General features: G+C 43.5%; 1 protein-coding gene across 3 annotated transcripts; it reads right to left on the bottom strand.

Annotated features, from left to right (window-relative positions):
* Nucleotides 1-48: 48 nt before the first annotated feature.
* LOC121367931 lies at nucleotides 49-23,157 on the bottom strand. 3 transcript variants are annotated; one of them, XM_041492386.1, is made up of 6 exons: nucleotides 22,518-23,152; nucleotides 12,293-12,483; nucleotides 7,168-7,434; nucleotides 3,378-5,270; nucleotides 2,193-2,284; nucleotides 49-697 (listed from the first exon to the last, which is right to left on the bottom strand). In XM_041492386.1, exons 1-6 carry the CDS (start codon nucleotides 22,891-22,893, stop codon nucleotides 439-441), a joined length of 3,078 nt encoding a protein of 1,025 aa, XP_041348320.1. In that variant the 5' UTR covers nucleotides 22,894-23,152; the 3' UTR covers nucleotides 49-438. The 3 variants fall into 3 exon arrangements, with proteins under 3 accessions (XP_041348320.1, XP_041348322.1, XP_041348321.1); XM_041492388.1 differs by having other exon boundaries at nucleotides 12,253-12,483; nucleotides 22,518-22,655; XM_041492387.1 differs by lacking the exon at nucleotides 2,193-2,284 and having other exon boundaries at nucleotides 22,518-23,157.
* Nucleotides 23,158-25,305: the final 2,148 nt, after the last annotated feature.

The raw sequence follows: 25,305 nt of genomic DNA, 5'->3' as shown, positions 1-25,305 counted from the left end.
ACTCTCGCAAATTAATGATCTCGCATAAAAAAAAACCCAAACACCTTGCAAGGATGACTCGGTGTATTTTAAGAGAGCCTGCATTAGCTCTGTGAATTAGACTTCAGAACATATACAGTAACATGTGTATTCAATTACTTATCATCTGTACAAACCCTGCAATTAAGAAAATGTACACGACAAAAAACATGCCATTGAAAAAACATACCATTGAAAAAACAACAACAACAACAACAACACCTACAATATAGTCCCAAGGTAAAAACGTGTCGTGGAGAATTGCCGAATGCCGCAGAGAATTGCTGATTGCCGTGGGCAATTACAGGGGTTGCCGTATAGCCACAATCTTATTATAACAGCACATATGTTTAATATAAAATAATTTACACAAATAAATTATATACTGAAAAAGTATATGTCTTTGTCATGGTGACCTCTCTACTTGTCTTTTCTCACAACAGTGGTGACCCTTTTCACCTTCAGAGGGGTTTTCAGCTTGATGTGTGAAAACTGCTGCCACCTCTTGCCCCTACTGCCAGTCAGCATTGGATCTGGGCCCTTGAGCCCCTCTCTCTGGTAGTGGCTTATCAGCTCTTTCAGATCCGGCGACTCTTTGCCAGACTTGAAAATGTAGTAGTGTACCTGGTTGTTGATGTTCTTTTCGTGGATGCAGTAGTGTCTGATCTCTCGAAGGTGGCTGCAATTGAAATCAGAAACGAAAAGGTCAATACATAAGTTAAACATTGTTTTGTTTATTACCGAATTTCAACACAACATTTAACTGCAAAAGATAAATGTTCAACCAAAATTGTGTTTGCAGTTGGAGGTATTTCACGTTTTCTTGGAATTAAACAAAATAATAAGTGATTTACATTGACATTACATTGATTTACTAATCATCGGCTACTTGATGTCAAGCATATGGTAATTTTGATATTATAGTCTTAGAGAGGAAACTTGCTTCATTTCTCCATTAGGAGAGCAAGGGATCTTTTATATGCACAACCCACAGACAGGATAGCACATGCCAAGGCCTTTGATTATGATATACCAGTCGTGATGCAGTGGGTGGAACGAGATATAATCCAATATGCCCACTGACGAAAAATGATCCCAGACCGACCGCGTATTAAGCGAACGCTTTATCAGTGACTTACGTCCCGTCCCCGTCAATATAAAGATCTCCACATTGTTACTATTTGGTCAAGGAGCTACCTTTCGATCATCTAAGTCAAATCAACCAATTAGCTCCATTTTCAATTTTGACAAACCATTCTAGATTATGCGTCAAAATTACATTTAAGAAAGTACGCAACATTTTCAAATTGGCCTTAATCCTACGGGACATTTGCAAATTCAATAGCATCAGAACCAACCCTTGCTTGCTACCGACAGCTCAATAATGTTGCACATATGTGCTCTGTAGCCTTTTCAAAAATACAAATAATCTATTCTTGTCTTGTTTGTGTGTTCTAGGACGAAACACTGGTAGTGGTTGTGGTGGCGGAGAGGGCGCTGTTGTTTTATCCGTCACACACGACTTATATAATTGTCTGTGGGAAAATGAATATATTTATAAAATAAAGTGTCAATTGACAGGATTCGAACCTACGGCACCGATTCGCATGTCATTTGACAGCACACGACATTAACCACTCGGTCAACCAGGTCTTCCACCCAAAATTAACATATTAAAGGGTATCCTCTGAAGACTACGTGTCAGAATTGTTAAATGATTGATATCCAATAGTCGATGATGAATTAATCTATGGCGTAGTTACAAATTAAAGTGACAGACCCTAGTTTTTAAACACTACAGCATATTTTTCACTTTTAAAGCTGTTTTTTAAAACATTTAAATTAGAAGTACTTACAGTTTATTATTTAGAATATTCATTTTCGTACACCTGAAGTGGTTCTGGTCATCCAGGTTTTTATAATACCCCGAAAGCATTTTTCATAATTCTAAAACGCACGTTCGTCTGAGAAATAATTAAATGGTTATCGAAACAAGCCGTAGTTATTTTTAAGACTGTATTTCCCATTTAAACATCACAGACCTTAGCTTCTTTCTGTTATAATCTTAACCAGATGTGTTGCATGTTTGTAGATTATTAAAACTTTAGTGCTCATTTTCATGGGCTGAGACTAGAGTTTGGTGACTTTAAAGTTTAAACTTCATTTGGTTTTACCTCACAGATATAACGAACTTCTTGGGTTTTGCCCTGAGCCACACGATAAAGTTACCATCTTCGTTCTTGAACTTGCTCATAGTTTCTTCTATCTGTAACAACAATATAGAAGTTCTTTTAATCTTTAAAATGTCACTTTTTCGTCGTTGTCTGTGAGATAACTTATCCCACCACACAACACCCACCCCGCTAAGTGTAGACCTGGTTTAGACATACACACGCCCACTGCAGACTTATGATTTATTGGGTGTTAAAGGTACATATTCGAAGTTAAACCGAAGTGAAAGTCTATCATTTCATTTCAACTTATTTTCGTACTTATATCCCATTAAGGTTCAGACACGCTGTCCTGGACACACATTTCAGATATCTGGGCTGTTAACCTCAGATTTACATCCATGAAAATATAATATGGTTTTGTCAAAAAACGATTATGTCCCTTTAACCATATGGCATTAAAGAACACACAAAATACTAACAAAACATCGGTCTTTAAAAGGCAGTTCAGGCCGCTGAACTGTATGTTTCCAGAACAACGCGACTGAACCTGAACTTGATATCGTCAATTACTATAAAATTAAACCAAACGTCTTTGTCTTAAAATCATCCACAAGGAAATTAGAAATGTAAACCTCGATGTTTCGTCTTAATAATGCAGATTTCTTCAAGACTCAGTGAGGTGCAGAACACTCACTGGCATCAAAAGATGTAATGCAATAAGTATGCTTGGCTAAACCTCAAGTTAACTAATCTATGAAAGGTTCTGAGGTGTCAGACCACAAACCGGTAAGAACGAAAAAAAGAACGAAACATTCCCCCAAAACCCAAGAAGCTGAGATTAAAACAAAGTCCAGTCAAGAAGGTAGGTGTTCATTCTGGTCATACTCATTCAATACTTTGGGCCACATATAAAGTAAAATATAAAATTAAAGTAAAATTAAAGTAACTATAGCCCTTCCCACGGGGAACGCCTTTTCGCATACTATGAATTTACTACAAGTTATTTATTTCTGAGACGATTGTTTTCTAAATTATACACAAAAATAGTAGTCTATTGTTATTTCCAAAACACTTTTACTTTTCTTCTATCGTCAAATCAAACTGAAATGATTTACAAAAAAACCCACATTTTGTTTGTAGGAGGATAGGACGGACTATAATAAAATAGTGGTTAGCATCTCATACCGTGGACTCGTTTTCATCTGGACACCACCCTGGAATCTTGTCGTTATCAACTGCATTAGGCCTGCCTCCAGCAATCGGTGATGAGGACATGCACCTCGTCCTTTCCATGGGAAGAGGGGGACTTGGTTGTGGCAGCGACATGGATCTCGGTTTTACTGGGTGATCCTCGTCAAACTTAATATAAGTATACTCGTACTGCGATTCCATCATCTGACTGTCAAGAGATCCGGTGGAATGCATGGCAAAGAGGGATCCACCGTTTCCTTGTCGTGTTCTAGCTACAGCCAACGCTTGTCCATTCATGTCCAAATAATCCGCATCCTCCTCTTCGTCGTTTTCGTTGGCTATGCTGGAGTACGTTAACTGCCATGTGACCTTTTTGTTGCTGTAAGGGGATGCGCACTGCACTCTGGTATAACTGCTAGCAGGTTGCTGTGTGGAATGATTCTCCACATCAGTACCTATGCATCTGTCGTGGTCGCGGTTTGTTAAGGCAGAATCAGACTGGCTTACCTCCATAGCAAACAGGCAGTGATCCGATTCCATCGGCGATTCCGAGTTTCCAGCAAAGCCGAAATACCCATCAGAAGATTCACAAATCTTCAGAGGGGCAGACGCTGATTTAACTAACCCAGAGGCAGCCTCGGCGTTTTCACACTCCATGGATGATACCCCACTTTCCGAATTATTTAAATCGCTACTGGTTGCACTGCGTGATGGGTCGGATTGAGATGCTTTCTGAGGACCAGTGTTGTCACCGATATCAGCAAAACCGAAGTAGCCATCAGCACTCTTTTGAATGATGCATTCAGAAACCTTGTTCGCACTCTCCGAGTTTTTATCCGTGGATTCAGACACCTCCATACCAGTGATTTGAGGATCATCACTCAACTCCACATACCCATCTGGACGCTTGTTATACGTACACGGTCTGGGATTTGTTTTCACGATGTTTTCCTCCACCAGATTATAGTACACTGGCGAGGATGATACACTGGAACCTGGACCACGATGAGGGTAACCGACCATAGCACCTGGTCCTGCTGGTGGTGCAGCTCTATCCTGTCCTGGATTATGTTCCTCAGAAGGCGGCACACATCGTCTGGCAGTCACTGAAATCACAGGGTGGTCCAAACCAATGTACGCTGGCGAATGAGCGAAGGTGCATGCCGTGGTCGGTGTGGTTTTTGTCGCACACGTCATCAACGAGGCCGTCGTTGACTGAGATCCAAGAACTGGGTTGATATTAGCAACAGAAGACGGACCTGATGTGCACCTGTTTGCATTGCAACAGTCTGAACGATTGAAATCGTGACACGCGGGTTTAGTGGAAGATGAGCCAGTCATCTTAGAATGAGTAACAACTGTTGGCATTGGGACAGTCGGTTTGGATGAAATCACAGGATGAGGAGGTTGTCCTAGCTGTGTTGATGGTTTGGCATACGTAGTGTTTTTGGCTAGAAACTGTTGCACAGACATGGGTCCAGTCACTGGATTGTTTGTCATAAAATGTTCCTTGATGCATATTGGGTTATGTTTCGGCACCACGCTGTATGCAGGTCTCGAAACCAGCTGTTTTAACGACGTATCGCCTGTAACAAGATGTCCTTCTACTCCTTTCACCACGGTCTGTTGCGTGCGTTGATTCACGTGATCGAGAAAAGATTCGTCCATCGGAAGAGATGGCCATTGTGGAGAGACGCTAGGATCAGCAAAGACTGGTTTCAGTGTCGTAAGACTGTTTGAACATTTGTGCATTGGCGTCGTAGAACTGTTTGAAACAAATGGATGTTTTGGTGTGGTGTGATTAATGAATGATGCTACACAAGCGGTTGATGGTATTTCATGTTTGCATCCTGATAAATTATTATAGGAAACAGAGCTTGGAGGAGCCTGAAAGACAATATGTTGTTATATAAATATCATCGGTTTTATAATGGCAGAAAAAACAACAACAATTCAATAGTTAATAATTATTACATAAAAATAGTCACATAGCAAAAAGAACATAATCCAGAGATACAGCAATAAAATTAAATACTTTGAAGACAAAAATAGCAGTTTGAAAAACAAATATCCTCATATATTTTTATGTTTGATTGTTATATTCCATGGTTCATTCGATGAAAATAACAATGAAAGATAACAAAATACTTTTATGCACTTTATTTATGCACCTGCTAATAGTTAGTGTATTATTTTAGTGATCTTACATCTCCTTACTGAATCGTTAACACTCTCGTTAGGTTCGAGCTGGTACTGGGATACGAACCCAGCTTTTAACAGCCTTAGAGGTGCTATGTCAAAGTTGCATTATAGCGACTTCTTGCATGTGCTCGTCTTAAACGCATACAACTACATACAACTACAGTGCTTAAAGAAAAACAGGAAATAAAATTATAGACCACATTTAATTTATTACTGGCATATTTCATACAAAGTAGTGACGTGGGATTGAATGTCTGTAGTGTTGAATTAACTGCCAGTAATACGAACACCTTCTCACACCATGGATTGCTTTTAGTATTTATGTGATCCCTTATATTCCTTTCAATCTCTGTCTCTCTCTCTGTCTCTCTCTCTGTCTCTCTCTCTCTCTGTCTCTGTCTCTCTCTGTCTGTCTCTCTCTCTGTCTCTCTCTCTCTCTCTCTCTCTCTCTCTCTCTCTCTCTCTCTCTCTCTCTCTCTCTCTCTCTCTCTCTCTCTCTCTCTCTCTCTCTCTCTCTCTCTCTCTATATATATATATATATATATATATATGTAATGTCAGTCTTTTAAAAAGGCTCCAGGGCCCGTGCTGATAAAACTTTTAAGAGTCCAGACTCAATTTCTTAACACGTCACACGCATACAATTTGTATGGCGTTGTCATGACATTACCGTCTCAGACTCAGTTTTATAAGCACCAGGACCCATATTCACAAAAAGGTGTAAATTTACGTCTACGACCAGCACTTACGTCTGCCGTAGATTTACGTTTACGTGCAAGAAGCACCTTATTCTCAAAGACGGTCGTAAATGTAAACGTAACTTAGTTGGACGTAAATCTACGATTTAACACTCTCACTGGAGTAATTAATAAAAACACATTAGAAACGATGGCTATAGGGTAAATAACAAATGCGCAAAACGCAATTTTGTTTGTCGTCTGCTAACAATAACATCGCATTTTGGTATTGGTGGGGATCCGCGTTTTGGTACGAACTTGAGGACATTTCTTAAAAAGGAAAAGATAACTCAGGAGAAATTGGCCGAGTCGAAAACATCCGTTCGATCACCAACAAAAATATGTTAAATCCGTGGGCATTCTCCATCGCAAACTGCTTCAGTTATTGGAACTGCTGCCAGTTTTCGTAAATAATAGTAATTAACGGCGATCGTGCTTGATTTATCATATGAACACGACTTACGTGCTGCGTTAGTTGTAATTGGAGGCACTCTTTATATTTACGTCCAACTTTACACGTATCTTACGTTTTCGTTGTTTCGTGAATAGCTCTTCAGTCGTAGATTTACGTTTACGTGTAAAACTAGGCTTACGATATTTTGTGAATATGGGTCCAGGCCCGAGGGTTAGTTGTTAGTGGTCCGTGAAAGAGGAGTCGGTGTTGTGGCTTTACACCTACCCACCGAGTCGTTAAAATTCACTCTGGGTGGGAACCGGTACTGGCATGCGAACCCAGTACCTACCAGTCTGATTTATGTCCGATGGCTTAACCACTAATACTACCGAGGCCGGCCGACTGCATCAAACTCTGGACAGTCCTATTAGGTTTGGGTTGGTTGACTTACTGATGCCTTTGGGTGAGTGTTGTCCACCACAGTGTGGCCTGACACGGGGATGTTGAAGACCACCTCGCACGCCGTCTGGTCGTGTCCCTTCAGGTTGTCCAGACGGTGTTCTGAGAGTCTCTGGTCCAGTCGGTTCAGGTCCACTACCTGGCTTGACGTCAGGTACGACGTGGACGTGGGCACGCCGACGTGTTGTGTGTGTCTGCCGTACACGGTGTGTCTGGTGACATCGGTCGCTTCAACTTTCTTCAGCGAAAGCTGTTTACCCTGAAGAAAAACAACACACTATTTAATTAGCACCACATTTGATAACAATTACTACTGCAGCTACAATAACAAACAACAACAACAACAACAAAAAACAAACTATTTAATTAGCACCACATATTATAACAATTACTACTGCAGCTACAATAACAAAACAACAACAAAAACAACAACAACTACTACTACACCCACCCCACCCCCACACCCGCACCATCGACTAATAATACTGCTGCTGCTACCACCACCACCGTCACCACCGTCACCTCCACCACCACCACCACCACTACTACTACTACTACTACTCTTACTACTGCTACTGCTACTACTACTAGCTGCTACTGCTGCTACGACCACCAGCAGTACAACCACCACCAGCACTGCCACCACCACCAGCAGTACCACCACCACCAGCACTACCACCACCACCAGCAGTACCACCACCACCAGCACTGCCACCACCACCAGCACTGCCACCACCACCAGCACTGCCACCACCACCAGCAGTACCACCACCACCAGCACTGCCACCACCAGCACTACCACCACCACCAGCACTGCCACCACCACCAGCAGTACCACCACCACCAGCACTGCCACCACCACCAGCAGTACCACCACCACCAGCACTGCCACCACCACCAGCAGTACCACCACCACCAGCACTGCCACCACCACCAGCAGTACCACCACCACCAGCACTGCCACCACCACCAGCAGTATCACCACCACCAGCACTGCCACCACCACCAGCAGTACCACCACCACCAGCACTGCCACCACCACCAGTAGTACCACCACCACCAGCAGTACCACCACCACCAGCACTGCCACCACCACCAGCAGTATCACCACCACCAGCACTGCCACCACCACCAGCAGTATCACCACCACCAGCACTGCCACCACCACCAGCAGTACCACCACCACCAGCAGTACCACCACCACCAGCAGTACCACCACCACCAGCACTACCACCACCACCAGCACTGCCACCACCACCAGCAGTACCACCACCACCAGCACTGCCACCACCACCAGCAGTACCACCACCACCAGCACTACCACCACCACCAGCAGTACCACCACCACCAGCACTGCCACCACCACCAGCAGTACCACCACCACCAGCACTGCCACCACCACCAGCAGTATCACCACCACCAGCACTGCCACCACCACCAGCATTGCCACCACCAGCACTGCCACCACCACCAGCACTGCCACCACCACCAGCAGTATCACCACCACCAGCAGTATCACCACCACCAGCACTGCCACCACCACCAGCAGTACCACCACCACCAGCAGTACCACCACCACCACCAGCAGTACCACCACCACCAGCACTGCCACCATCACCAGCAGTACCACCATCACCAGCACTGCCACCACCACCAGCAGTACCACCATCACCAGCACTGCCACCATCACCAGCAGTACCACCACCACCAGCAGTACCACCACCACCAGCACTGCCACCACCACCAGCAGTACCACCATCACCAGCACTGCCACCACCACCAGCAGTACCACCACCACCAGCACTGCCACCATCACCAGCAGTACCACCATCACCAGCACTGCCACCACCACCAGCAGTACCACCATCACCAGCACTGCCATCATCACCAGCAGTACCACCACCACCACCACCACCAGCAGTACCACCACCACCAGCACTGCCACCACCACCAGCAGTACCACCATCACCAGCACTGCCACCACCACCAGCAGTACCACCACCACCAGCACTGCCACCATCACCAGCAGTACCACCACCACCACCACCAGCAGTACCACCACCACCAGCACTGCCACCATCACCAGCAGTACCACCACCACCAGCAGTACCACCACCACCAGCAGTACCACCACCACCAGCAGTACCACCACCACCACCAGCAGTATCACCACCACCAGCAGTACCACCACCACCAGCAGTACCACCACCACCACCAGCAGTACCACCACCACCAGCACTGCCACCACCACCAGCAGTATCACCACCACCAGCACTGCCACCACCACCAGCACTGCCACCACCACCAGCAGTACCACCACCACCAGCAGTACCACCATCACCAGCAGTACCACCACCACCAGTACTGCCACCACCACCAGCAGTATCACCACCACCAGCACTGCCACCACCACCAGCACTGCCACCGCCACCAGCACTGCCACCACCACCAGCAGTATCACCACCACCAGCACTGCCACCACCACCAGCAGTATCACCACCACCAGCACTGCCACCATCACCAGCAGTATCACCACCACCAGCACTGCCACCACCACCAGCAGTATCACCACCACCAGCACTGCCACCACCACCAGCAGTATCACCACCACCAGCACTGCCACCACCACCAGCAGTATCACCACCACCAGCACTGCCACCACCACCACCAGCAGTATCACCACCACCAGCACTGGCACCACCACCAGCACTGCCACCACCACCAGCAGTACCACCACCACCAGCAGTACCACCATCACCAGCAGTACCACCACCACCAGCACTGCCACCACCACCAGCAGTATCACCACCACCAGCACTGCCACCACCACCAGCACTGCCACCACCACCAGCAGTATCACCACCACCAGCACTGCCACCACCACCAGCAGTATCACCACCACCAGCACTGCCACCACCACCAGCAGTATCATCACCACCAGCACTGCCACCACCACCAGCACTGCCACCACCACCAGCAGTACCACCACCACCAGCAGTACCACCATCACCAGCAGTACCACCACCACCAGCACTGCCACCACCACCAGCAGTATCACCACGACCAGCACTGCCACCACCACCAGCACTGCCACCACCGTTACTACTAAAATGCTGCTACTGTTATTGACATTGATCCTATTAATACTACCATCATTACCAACAACAACAACAACGTCGACGGCCACGCAATCTTTACAATGATGATAACGATGTTAATGTACTTACATGTAGACAGAAAGACGCCACGGATAAACGGATGTACGGACAGACATGTTGTGCATATTCCATTTGTTGTTGTGGGGTTTTTCAGTTATATCAAATACCAAATGGTATGACGGAATATTAAACCTATATATATATATACTCTTCAAAAAAAGAAACGCAAAAGGGTACAAATGGGTTATAACTCCGATTTTATGTTTCCTACCGGTTCATGCTTTGTGAATATAAGGTCATTGCATGTCCCAAACACATTCCCACGGTTACATTCGATAAAACGCAGCTACTGTACAATAAAGTTCCAAAATGTGAATATTCGCAAAAACGCAGCCACGTGCAAACCATGTCACCACTGCACGTGCGTTGTCTGCACGTGCAACATGAACACCGACAGTATAAAAGTGCAGGGTGTTCGTTTGCCTGGCCTCTGTATCTGGCCGACAGTTGACAATCCAGGACATGCCACGTCTCAGTGAACCGCAGAGAAACAATGCCATCGGCCGACTAGACGCAGGCGGATCCAGAACGGCACCATCTCCAGACTGTGGGACCGTTACCAGCAACATGGATCAACACGTGACCTCCCTAGATCCGGTCGACCACGGGTCACTACCCCCGGGCAGGACCGCTACATCCGGGTACGCCACCTTCGGGAACGATTGACTACTGCCACCTCCACAGCCGCAGCAATACCAGGTTTGCGCAGGATATCCGACCAGACCGTACGGAACCGCCTACGTGAGGTAGGAATTCGTGCCAGACGTCCAGTTCGAGGTGTCATCTTAACACCACAACACCGTCGACTCCGACTGCAGTGGTGCCAGATTCATCGACAATGGCCTCAACTGCGATGGAGACAGGTGTGGTTCAGTGACGAGTCCCGATTTCTGCTCCGACGTCATGATGGAAGATGTCGCGTGTATAGGCGTCGTGGTGAACGTTATGCGGCAAACTGCGTGCAGGAAGTGGACAGATTCGGCGGGGGTAGTGTCATGGTGTGGGCAGCCATCTCACACACTGGCAGAACTGACCTGGTCCACGTGCAGGGCAACCTGAATGCACAGGGCTACATTGACCAGATCCTCCGGCCACACATCGTTCCAGTTATGGCCAACGCCAACGCAGTGTTCCAACATGACAACGCCAGGCCTCACACAGCACGTCTCACAACGGTTTTCCTACAGAACAAGAACATTAATGTCCTTCCTTGGCCATCGATATCACCGGATTTGAACCCAATTGAACATCTATGGGACGAGTTGGACCGACGCCTCCGACAGCGACAACCACAGCCCCAGACCCTGCCCGAGCTGGCAGCAGCCTTGCAGGCCGAGTGGGCCACCATCCCCCGGGACGTCATCCGTACTCTGGTTGCTTCAATGGGCAGGCGGTGCCAGGCAGTTGTCAACACACGCGGAGGCCACACCCGGTATTGACTCCAGATGACCTTGACCTTGGTGGTGTGTCCTATCACTTACTCACAATGGACTAGAGTGAATTGTGAACAATCCTGCAACATTTGGTAATTATCGGACTCACCATTCAATAATTAAATCAATTCTCCAAATGTTACGACAATGTGGTTTTGCGTTTCTTCTTTTGAAGAGTATATATATATATACATGTTACGAACAGATGCTGCAACTGTGTGTTGACATCACTTGCTACTGCATATTTGTGTGTGTAAAGTATTGTTGTTGTTTTTGTTTATACGTATTTTCATGTTTATATCCAATGAAGATTCAAGCACGCTATCCTGGGCACACAATTCGGCTATCTGGACTGTGTCCAGGACGGACAGTTAGTGGTTAGTGAAAGTGCAAAGTGTAAAGTGTACAGAACTAAAATTTTAGTACATGTGACGGTTGTTCACCCATCCTTTCTCTGTCCAAGTACCTTGAGCTGTCGCGCCGGGGTGTTCCACCCAATGGACGCGTCTGGTCCGGTGATGACGTAGTTGGGAAGGTGATGGAGAATGTTCTCGAGGCTCGAGGCGAGACTAGCATTCATTTCGGTTGACACGGATTTGAACTCGTAGCGACCCATGTCGAACTCGATCTTAACGTGCAGGTCCATGGAGTGAAGCCCTGTAATAGAAAAACGCGAGATTTTAATTATTTCAGTCAGTAGCGACCCATCTCGAAGGCGATCTTAACGTACAGATGGATCCATGGAGTTAATTCCTGTAATAGAAGAACGCAAGATTTTAATTGTTTCAATCAGTAGCGACCTGGCTCAAACCTGATCTTAACGTTCACGTCCATGGTCTGAAGTCCTATAATAGACGCAATATTTTAATTATTTTAATCAGTAGCGACCCGGCTCAAACTTGATATTTTAGTGTAAATCTATAGAGTGTTGTTTGTTTATATTTATTTTCGTGCTTATATCCAATTAAGGTTCAAAAACGCTGTCCTAGGCACATACCTCAGCCAGATTTGGACTGTCTGTCCAGAAGTTTGGTTTGTTTAACAACACCACTAGAGCACAATTATTTTTTAATCATCAGCTATTGGATGTCAAACATGGTAATTTTGAGGAAACCCGCTAAATTTGTCCATTAGTAGCAAGGGATCTTTTATATGCACCATCCCACAGACAGGATAGCACATACCACGACCTTTGATATACCAGTCGTGGTGCACTGGCTGGAATGAGAAATAGCCCAATGGGCCCACCGACTGAGATCGATCCTAGACCAACCGCACATCAGCCGTGCGCTTTACCACTGGGCTACGTTCTGCCCCACATGTCTGTCCAGGTCAGAGGGTTAGCGGTTAAATAAATGGAAGTCGGTGTAGTGGCTTTACACCTACCCACTGAGTTGTTAAAAACTCGCTCTGGGTGGGAACCGGTACCCGGATGCGAACCCAATACCTAACAGCCTTAGGTCCGATGGCGTAACCACTTCACCACAGAAGCCGGAAGTGTCGATTCTTGCATTCCAAGTCATGCAGCCGTTAGAAACAGACGTGATTGACTGTGCTATGCGTTTACCTCCCCATCTGGGGGGGGGGGGGGGGCTTATCGCTCCTTACGGAGCTCTCTTGGAATATCGAGTCTCGTACACCGGGTCACGGGCAACCGTGACCTTGGTGTACGGAGATCGTATTCAGAAGAAAGGAAGGTGGAGGAAGAGGAGACGTGCGCCAGCGGCGGCGCAGGGGGTGGGGGGGTGGGGTCAAAACCGGTGGCTAAACCGCCGGCGGCGACTCCTTCTGTTAGACCGCCCAACGCCACTCAACCGAGGAAGAAGACCAGGATGGAAGAGGTTCCGGCCCCGGCTGTCTCGGCTTCTGACCCTCAGGAAGAGGACGAATTGAATTGGACACAGCCATCTGTGACACTCCGTTCAACCGGCCACCTGCACCTGAACCTACTCAAGCGCCTCCGGTTGTGTCGCCGATCCAGTCGTCGACACCCGTTGAGGCGCAGGCCCGGAAAGGATCTGTTGTGAAGAGGAAGGCGACCACTCCTCCGAATGCCACTCCAGCCAGGCCAAGTCGCCCCTCTCAACCGCCGCAGCCGGGGACAAAACCAGTGGAGCAGTGGTCACTGCAGGCCGGCCGTCTCCAACAGCGATACCAACAGCTGGTTAAGACGAACCTGACGGAGGCACGTCAACTGATGAGCCACCCAAAAGAACAGGCCTACCAACCTCTGCCAGATGGACGTAACGAGGGGGAATTCGCTGTGCACCGACTCAAGATGCGGGAGGGACAAAGCGCTGTATGCGTAACCATCCGCCGGAACGGAAGATTCAACCAAGGACTGCTGCTATCGGAGATGGACAACCCGACATTACATCGAGTCCTCAAAACCGTCGCGGGTCCACACTACCGTCCAATCACCAAGACCGTAGCAGACTCCGATTACCGGCAGTTCCTCCAGCATCTTGAGACCACCGACTACATCGGATCCCCCTAGACGCCAACCTTTACTAGGACAGGTACCAACCTCCTTTATTGGGCTAGTTAGACTTTAAACGTTTTCGAAGCAGTTCAAAATTCTTATGTTTATTTTTTTATAAGTAGTCTAACGCATTTTACTTTTGCGCCCGTTCAATTGCTCAAAATCACCTTAAAAACCTTTTGGCTGAGCAGTCTTAACTATTTTGGGTTAAATTTTAGAGTCCGGACATGTTTTTGGATGCAGTTACTCTTTGTAGACTTAGGTAAAATACAGGCTTCACCGAGGAATCGAAATTCAGCCAATCAGAGCACGGCTCCCACTCGGTGTACTTCAAGTTTGCGAAGTGTCTGCTATTTGGTCCGCGCTCGCGTTGACCTTACTAAATCGCTTTTTTCCAAATTCCGCCCACCTCAAACTTACCCCCCCCCCCCCCCCTGCTCCGGAGTTAGTCACTGGCGAAGTCAGAGGCTAAATCCGTGGTGGGCGTGCCTGAACCTTCGTGGATAGGGGCACGTAAAATGTCTGTCTGCCGGAAGTGTGAAGCCATGTAATAAAATAACGACACGGGGTTATTAAAATCCATAGCAATCCGTTTTATGTTCAATATTTAAGTACATGGGATTAGTCGATTGCTTAGGGGCGGGATTTAGCTCAATCGGTTGAGCGCTCGCCTGGGGTGTTTGCGTCGCAGGATCGAAACACCTCAGTGGATCCATTCAACTAATTGTGTTTTTTCAGTGCACCACAGTCGGTCAAAGGCCGTGGTATGTGCTTTCCTGTCTGTGAGAAAGTGCATACAAAAGATCCCTTGCTGCATCAGGAAAATTGTAGCGGGTCTGAATTACCAAATGTTTGACATCCAATAGCCGATGAATAATTAATCAATACGCTCTAGTGGTGTCGTTAAACAAAACAAACTTTTTCGAATGCATAGCAACCCACCTCAGATTCGCAATCCGTTTTAATTTCAATATTTAAGTGTAAATATATTGAGTGAAGACATGTAATAAAAGAACGACTTCGAAGAAGGAAAAAGGAAAAAACTGTTTCATTTAACGACACACTCAACAAATGTTTATTGACTGTTTAAGGACAACGCTGAGGAGAGGGGAAACACGCCGTCTCACGCATTGGGGAACTCTTCCCGATTAGCAGCACAGATATTTTATATCTACCACCCCACAAACACTACATACCATGGTGTTGTTACACCAGTTGTAAAGCACTGACTGGAAAGAGAAACAACCCTTAAGTTTTTTTGAGTACATAAAGATATATATATATATATATATATATATATATATATATATATATATATATACTTACATGCATACATACATACATACATACATACATATATACATACACACACATACATACACACACATACATACATACATACCCATATACACATACACACACACATACACACACGTGTGTATATATATATATATATATATATATATATATATATATATATATATATATATATATATATATATATATATACTGACATACTTTGAAAACGCAATTTGGTTTTAATATATATATATATATATTGCATATCTATGAATATATTACTATAACATGCTAAGGTGTATTCCTGCATGTCAACGTAGGTTTCTGAATTTATAACAAGGATCTTTACATGTGAAAACCGTATACGCTGAACGCATAACAGGTACAGATTGATTGTTGGATAAGTCTGTGAGAAACAATGCCACGACTCAGCAATGATTGCTTGGAGTTAGGAATACTGATTGGTGGAATTTCGCAATAATTGGTAGCTAGAATATTTCACGTGACCCTTCAACAAGTTCAAGGTTGAATGAGCGATATAATCTGACTGGAAGTGTTCGCGACCGTCCTCGATCAGGCCAACCTCCGGTTACAACTCAGAGACAAGACAGACAGATACGGATAAACCATCAATTGTATGGATGCGATATCTCATTCCAATTTGTCCGAGACGTTGATTTACTGTAATTGGATTTATTTGCCTCCTATGACGTCCTGTCGTGTTTCTTCCTGTTGTTGCAGCTGACAAGAAGCGGTTACGTTGATGATTTCTCCTCACCTGTCTGTCTTGTCTCTGAATAGACCACATTCCACTGCGCATGTGCCCGTTGCGGGGTAACTCGAGGACGCAAACCGCGAACTCACGCGAGATCTCGAAAAAATAGACCTGTGGACAAGTTGGGGGCCATAAACAATGGGAGGCCACGCAATAGGAATATGAACATCTCCATGATTAATTATTCTATCAGTAGGGAACCCGAACATTCTGTCGACATCCAACAAGACTTATTGGAGACATTTGTGAATTATTGCTTATCGCGGATCACGAAATAAAAAATATTTGGATGTTAAGGCCCGACAAACCATCGGTTCGGATTCGTACGCAATAAATATCGGATATGGGCTGAAATAATATTAATGTGTGCGCGCGTGTATATATGCAGATATTTATTGTATTTAACATGATTTAAATATTTATAAAGCATTATACAGATAAATACATTCAGGATTCTTGTCGGGATTTCTTTTCAGCAAGGTATTTAAAATTTTGTTCGGTATTTGGAATAAAATTAAATGATACATATAAAATTTGAGCTATAGTATATAAAATATTAGAATCAAGCCCGTAGGAACGATATCTGGAGTTGGGGAAGGGGAGGGGGTACAATCTGTATAGGAAGGACGCAGTCTAGTTAGTGCAGGTTGGGGGGGGGGGGGGGGGGGGGGGGGCAAAAGTCATATTTTAAACCGGGTTTATAAAAGTAGGGCTATAGTCCCTCCTCCGACTTCTCAGGCCATTTTACATGCATACCACAACTTAATGCAACTTCTTAACGTATATTTCGCAACAAAAGTTCGTGTATTATTCTCGAGAGTAACCGGCGTCATCTCATTGTTTGGCAAGGGTTGTATATATATGTATGTATATATATATATATATATATATATATATATCGATATAGAGACTTCTCCCTATGCTTGTAAATGTGTATCAAAGTACTGATGGTATCGCTAACGATCTCGACCAATGTTCTTAGGTACAAAATACAAAATAGTAACCAAATACTATTTTACATACAGATATATGTTTACTTTAAACTGATATTCATGTAAAGAAGATGTCATCTTCTAAATTCTTCAAAACAAACAACGCAAACAGCATGTTAACTTTTACTTCCGCGTTTATATGTGACGTCAAACTTTGAGCCGCGTTTATTCGGTTTCTGGCGTCATGCTAAGTTGTAGGTTTTCGCGTGTGACGGCTCATATATGATTTAAAACTTCGTAAATATCAGACATTATTTCAAGTGAAATTGTATGTATCTGATATAAATGATAGTGAAAATAAAATAAAATAAAATAATAAATAAAATAAGATAAATAAATAAATAAGTAAATAAATAAGTAAATAAATACATAATTAAATAATTTGTGGATAGACATGTAACATTGATTAGTAGTTGTACGACTGTCTTTTTTAATGAAACGATAAGGGGAAAATAGAGCTGTGATAAAGGTCTCTGTGAGTTAGGGGTTTTGTTGGATTTTTTAGGAGGAAGGGGAGGCATATTTTATTAAATTTTAAATACTGATACATGTGGAGAATTAAACATCACTGGAAATCCGTGTGAATATTTAACTATAATTCTAATTTATTAAAAGTAGCAAACACATTCCACAAAAGTTAATTTTATTGTATGAATCTTTTAATTTTGCGATATTAAAATACCTTTGACAGGCGGCTCCAGAGACTTCGTCTAAGTTAATGTTTCACTGCTTTTGGTCTTAAACCATTCCGATGTAAACTTTAGTAGACCGTTTTTCGCAGCCAATTTAACATCTTATACGAAATATGTACGTTAGTCGCTAGAGATTCACAGCTCCTTTCGAAACTGCTCACGGCGCTCATTACAACTGTCGATTATGCCCCCCCCCCCCCCCCCCCCCCCCCCCCAATATGTATATAGCATCGATACCGTCCAATTCGGCAAGGGACGGTACTCTTCGCGCACATGCGCAATGGGAATGTGAAAGAGGTCTATTGTAAGAGGAAGTTGGCCTGGTCGAGGACAGTTACGAACACTTCCAGTCGCTCATTCAACCTTAAACGTGTTGAAGGGTGCACTTGAAAATTCCTAGCTACCCTTTGTTGCGAAATTCCACCAATCAGCATTCCTAATGTTTGCTCCCTTTGATCTGATCATTGCTGAGTCGTGGCATTGTTTCACACAGACTTATCCAACAATCAATCTGTGCCTTTTATGCGTCCAACGTATGCGGTTTGCACGTGAAAAGTATTGTGAACATATTGCACACATTTTCAGTTTTACACCAAATTTTGAGTTTTCACATTTTGTGTTAATTGTGTTAATGATCCTCGTTGTAAACTCGGAAACCGACGTTGACATGCGGGAATACACCTTAGCATGGTATAGTAATACAGCGAAACTCCTCTAAACCGGACACCCTGGGGACCAAGTAAAAATTCCTGTTTTAAGGGGTATCCGGTTTAGAGAGGTTCTCTTCTGTACAGATATTTAAAAAGGGACCATGAAAAATGTCCGGTTTTGAGGGAATTCCAGTTTAAAGAGTGTCCGATTTTGAGAGGTTTCACTGTACATTCATAGATATACATATGTCTGTATAAACACCTAGGGCATTTAACTACGACATTTGCTTAAACACCTGCGTTTAAGAAAAACCAGGCTTCAATAATTCAGCCAGTTATCTTTATGATCAGATGAATTCAAGGTAGCATAATATATAAAGCAACCGGCACGGATCCTGAATAATAAAACCCATTAAAAGTTTAAAATATAGAACATTGCGTCAATAAATGCATTCGGGATTCCCCCTGACCCAGTTGCATGTATTGTTTTGTTTAGCTGTTTGAAAAAAAGCATATATATATATACGAAATTATTGTAAGAAGAAAGTTACAACGGAAAACGGTTCCTTTAAAAGCTATAATTGTGTGTGCATTTTACATTAGGACACGACATTTTTAAGATAGAGATGCAATATTTATCATATTGATGCTAATAGCTTCAACGAGGACTGTAAGTCATAGCATAGTTTATGACTCAGTAGGTTAAAATCAATTTTCTTGCACTACACGCTAACAGATTCGTCATGACACAGTTATGTTGACGGTGATCGATAAGATGAGTCACCGTGTAAACCGAACATGCATCACCTGGCACCGTACCTCGAATAATCAATAGTGTACCTGTGATAATCAGTTTCACAAACCGTAAATGATATTTATACCTGGCTAATTAATATGAGGTGGTACACGCCCCTGGCTGGTCATAAATGTGAACGACAAAACCGTTATAATCAGTGATCACGACCGTATCTCTGTACAATGCAGGGCGAGACGTAGCCCAGTGGTAAAGCGCTCGCTTGATGCGCGGTCGGTTTGGGATCGATTCCCGTCAGTGTGCCCATTGGGCTATTTCTCGCTCCAGCCAGTGCACCACGACTGGTACATTAAAGGCCGTGGCATGTGCTATCCTGTCTATGGGATGGTGCATATAAAAGATCCCTTGCTGCTAATCGAAAAGAGTAGTCGATGAAGTGGCGACAGCGCGTTTCTTCCCTCAATATCTGTGTGGTCCTTAATCATGTCCGACGCCATATAATCGTCAATAAAATGTTTTGAGTGCGTCGTTAAATAAACAATTTCCTTCCTTCCTTACTCTGCACAATGCAGAGTCGAATGGGCATTTCACAAAATTCCATGAATGTCTATCTATTGTCTCGTCTATTAATGGGAGGACAGCCACTCACGTGGAGCTCCTTTACTGGACAATACGTCCTTTTGACTGCCACAAAGAGGAGGACTGCCATAAAGAGGAACATATTAAAAATATATGTTCTCCTATTAATGTAAGGGTACTGGGGGTGTACTCTTTCCAAAGTGTGTGTGTGTGTGTGTGTGTGTGTGTGTGTGTGTGTGTGTGTGTGTGTGTGTGTGTGTGTGTTTGTGTTTGTGTGTGTATGTGTGTATGTGTGTGTCGGGAATTAGCTCAGTCGGTTGAGTGCTCGCTTGAGGTGCCTGCTTTGCAGGATCGAACCACCTCGGCGGATCCATTCAACTGATTGGTTTTTTTTCGCGTTCCAACTAGTGCACCACCACTGATCAAAGGCCGTGGTATGTGCTTTTCTATGTGTTGGGAAAGTGCATATAAAAGATCCCTTGCTGCATAAGGAAAAATGTAGCGGGTTTCCTCTGATGACTATATGTCAGAATTACAAAATGTTTGACATCCAATAGCCGATGATTAATTAATCAATGTGCTCTAGTAGTGTCGTTAAACAAGAAAGAAAACAAACAAAACAAAATTCCTCCAAAACTGATTCATATACTCTAGGAAATCCCAAGCATAAAGGTAACTTGTGAACAGTTTAGTCAGAACCTATTTTCTGCAGTATTTTGTTAGGAAAATGCAGCATTAGGCTAGCACAAATCATGTAGACAACTGAACCTTTGTGGAGATATAGTGAATTCAGCTCGAGTGTCCTCTAGCTGTACTTTGACCACAGCTAGAGAAAGAATTATGTAATAAAAGAGGAATTGTGGACATCCAAATGGTCGCCAGCTACTGCGTCAAAAAACCACATTATTTTCTAAATCTGATGCCAAAGACCTTTAGTTTATATTATTATCGAGTAGAATGATGCATCAAACTTAGTATAGACCACAGCTAGATGACACACGAGCTGCAATGCATTATGGACGCAATACTAGATATTAATCTATTATGGCCAGGTTTGAACTACTTACTGAGAAACAACCAGGAATAATACTGTGAACTAAAGCAACTAGTTTGTATCTCTTAATTTGTCGTGAGGGTAAAACTATATTTTCGACCCCTGTGTATTTCAAAATTGATACTGAAATGAACATGAAAACATTGAAAGAAAAACAAAACCCGACGATCAAAGGCGAAACACAAGACCAACGATTTCTTTGTACTGATGTTGAAAGTGGATAACAGACCCGGGGTACACACACACACAGACACACACACACACACACACACACACACACACACACACACACACACACACACACACACACACACACACACACACACACACACACACACACACACACACACACACACACACACACACACACACACACGGCTTCTAGAATGTTTATAAACTGCACTAGCCATGGGATCAGTGATATTAAAAATTTACTAGCCACGATTAAATATTCACTAGCCCTGCATTACTTAAAGTTATTACAATTTTATTAAGTAATAGTAATAATTGAATATGTCACCTAAAGGGGAGATATAGAGTGAAAATACACAATGGGGGGGGGGGAGTTGGGGTGAGGGCAGGATATTCATATTTACAAAATAGACATAACTGCAACATCTGATCCAAAAACAAATTCACTAGCCGTCGGGCATGGCTATGATAGTTATTTACTAGCCCAACATAGAATATCACTAGCCATGGAAGTGGGGCTACCATAATCCAGAAGCTCTGATACATACACATATATCATTTCCCCCCATAGAACATTGCTTAATACCTATTAAAATGATAGTTACTCAGAGGTCCTGACTGTCAAAAAGTGCACATATAAATTTACTTGTGTTGCTAATCAAATAACAAAGTTGCCGCGAGTTGACAGCGGGTTTCAAGGATGGTTAATAATTCTTTTATATTGTTTTCATGTTCACATCTCCTTACACTGTGTTTTAGTTTTAATTGCTGCATTTTTATATTATTGTTTACATTGAGGTTTTTTTTGTATGCTTACCTTTGTTTGATACCTAATAACTGATATATTTTTAAAACATTCATTCATTCATATTCATTCATTCATTCATTTATTCACTCACTTATTTTCGCATGTCATTCATCCATTCATATGCGTACGAAACAGGGCAAAAGCTCAAATTCGGGCAAAATTGATACAGATATTCGGATAAAATGTGCCTTTTTACCATGTATTTCCACCATTCTACCCTCAAAATTAGCTGTAATCCATGTAAAAATGCGTAGTGATTAGTTTGCAACCCTATATAGCTGTTTGGTAGTAATGCTAATATGAATAAATGTTGGTATCTAGATTCGGGCAAACTTGAGAGCCCGGACGCCTATGCATTCATTCCTTGTTTTTTTATGGTTAAAATAAAAAGAGAAAGAAAAACAAAATCCTCACCATAACATTTCTGAATGAGGTACTCCAAACAGTCCTGTCTGTTCTGGGCCTTCAAGGCCTGCAGTAAGACGTAGACAGTTTTACCGTCTCCCGCCATCCAGTCGCACAGCAGACGACAGCCTGGGAACTTCTGCTCCACGTGGGCCCGCCGTCGAATCTCCTCTAGTTCAGCGTTCGTCGTCACCCCCAACTCCTCCGCGAGCCCCTCCCAGTTGCCCGCCTCCCCTCTCCCATCGTTATACAGCATCAACCCTAACTTGTCTATCACCGACATCGGGAAGTCACGAACACGGGTGTCCAGAATAGACGGTGGCAGGTCTTCGATTAACCCGCTCCACTGTTGTCCTCGCGTATTTGCCATCTCCGTCGGTGTCATATACTTCGATAAATCGCGATATTGTCACATATTTGGATAACTCGATTCGAAGTATTCGCCATTTGTTGTCACATACGCAAGGTTAAGGAAAAGAAAACAACACCCCGATGTTCGCCATCTTGTTAATAAAACTGGGAAACTCCGTATAGACATGTAGGTCAAAAAGGGGACTACTAGTTTCCTGGAAAAACAACTGCTGTGTCGATGATACGAGGAAGGCTCAACGCACGTCAACCGTGTCTGACAGCAACAATAGCGCAGGACATTTTGATTGGTTAATCGCCTTCAATAGATACAGGTATGCCGCGGGACAGAGCTATGTGTATATTTTATGAACCCATTGTGAGGAAGCAGGTTATATTAACCCAATGAACGAGAATGGATACAGGATATTATTACACTACCCTATACTATTGCTGACCAGTCGAAAATTGCTTCATATGAAGAATATTTGAAGATGGGGTAGCTACCTATTGGGGTTGGGGTGGGTGTGGGGGATTTTTTTTTATCTTTGAATGTGTGTTTGTTTATGAATGTATGTACATGTATGCTTGTATTGATGTATGAATATCTATATATTATATGTATGTAGGGTTTGACTATTACATTTATAGATATTAACGCACTGGCGCAGGGGATAATTAAATCCTTTCTGGCTTCACAAATTGTCTCATGCTGTTGCTGAGACTCGAACGTGGGACACATAATCGCCCGCAACTTGCAGACATGCCACAATACGTTCTGAGCTATGTATGTATGTATGTATGTATGTATGTATGTATGTATGAATCGATGTATGTAAGTAAGCATGTATGTATATAATATAATATTATATGTATCTATGTATATATGTATGTATGTATGTATGTATGTATGTATGTATGATGTATGTAAGTAAACATGCATGTTTGTTTGTCTGTTTGTTTGTCCCCCCCTCTCTCTCTCTCTCTCTCTCTCTCTCTCGCGCGCGCGCGCGCGCGCTCTCTCTCTCTGTATATGTCTGTCTGTCTCTGTCTGTCTGTGTGTGTGTTCATGTGTATGGGTATGTGTGCGTGCACGTGTGTGGGTGTATATATGTGTGTGTGTATGTGTGTATGTTTATGTGTGTGTATATATATGTGTGTGTGTGTGTGTGTGTGTATGTATCTGGGATGGCCTCCTATTGACTGTCCGACTCTATACACCTGTGTTAAAGTATTCGGCACGTCAGCGAGATTACGCAATTACGGGTACACACAAGTAACTCGTATCCGGTTTTATACACATTAAACCAGTCCTAGCTGGATCGCTACTGTGTTTAAATTACAGATCGAATACATACTACATGCATATGGCACAATGAATATAGTAGTTGTTGAATGAATGCCCAATCCCTTTAGGGTGTATACTACCAAATCAAATCCCATAGACGACAATAGTAACATATGTGGCTAAAACTCCTACCTGCAACGTATCAACCGACATAAACGCCACGGATATAAATACTACCACCCCTTACACTTAAAGTGAATCAGAAAAAACTGGGGGTCAAGCTGCTCGTTTCTGAGATAACGGGTAGCGTCTATGACTACCCTAGTTTCGCACAAAATTCGAGTACTTTTTTTTACAGGTACCCCATACATGTTTCAAGCACAAGGCTACTTGACACATTGGTACTAGATGAAATAAAATTGCACTTTTTTTTTTACCCAGATGAAACTATTATTTTTTACAACGAACACACTCACATTTATAACCAATCACAGGACTTGTGGTGTTCACTTCTCTATCAAAAGTTCGGTGCACCTCGAACTTTGACCCAGCCGGAAGTTATTTGGTTTAGTACTACCCCCTTTAGCAATAGGTCAATGTTGTTCCCATAATTAAAATACGCTTCCGCCATGGGATTAGCCACTGGCCATGCCCAAGACTTGAACCCAGGGCCCCTGCGCGTGCTGTAACCTCACCGTGGTGCAGGGGTGTAACATTCTCTTTTGAGAATGGCCAATACAGCACAAATTGAAATTTTTAGTAAAAGTCAGTATCTATCTGTGATATTTGTATTTTTTCACAGTTCTTTACACTGTTTTTATTTAAATCTTGAATTTTTATATTGATGTTGATCATCACTTTATTTGTTTACATTACCATAGTTTGACACCCAATAGCCGATGTATTTGTCGTGCTGGGGTGTCATTAAACATTCATTCATTCATTCATTGAACCCAGGGTGGCCTTGCCTGAATCTTGAATGGATATGAGAATGACAAAATTGTTTGAACTAAAATATTTACAAATACATGTTAAATGAAAAAAAAAGTTTTGTTTAACGACACCACTAGAACACATTGATTTATTAGTCATGTCAACCATTTTGTAATTTTGACGTATAGTCTTAGAGAGGAAACCCGCTACATTTTCCCATTAGTAGCA

This window comes from Gigantopelta aegis, chromosome 3, assembly GCF_016097555.1.
Source record: "Gigantopelta aegis isolate Gae_Host chromosome 3, Gae_host_genome, whole genome shotgun sequence".
Lineage (NCBI taxonomy): Eukaryota > Metazoa > Mollusca > Gastropoda > Neomphalida > Peltospiridae > Gigantopelta > Gigantopelta aegis.
This window is presented reverse-complemented; position numbering and strand designations above follow the sequence as displayed.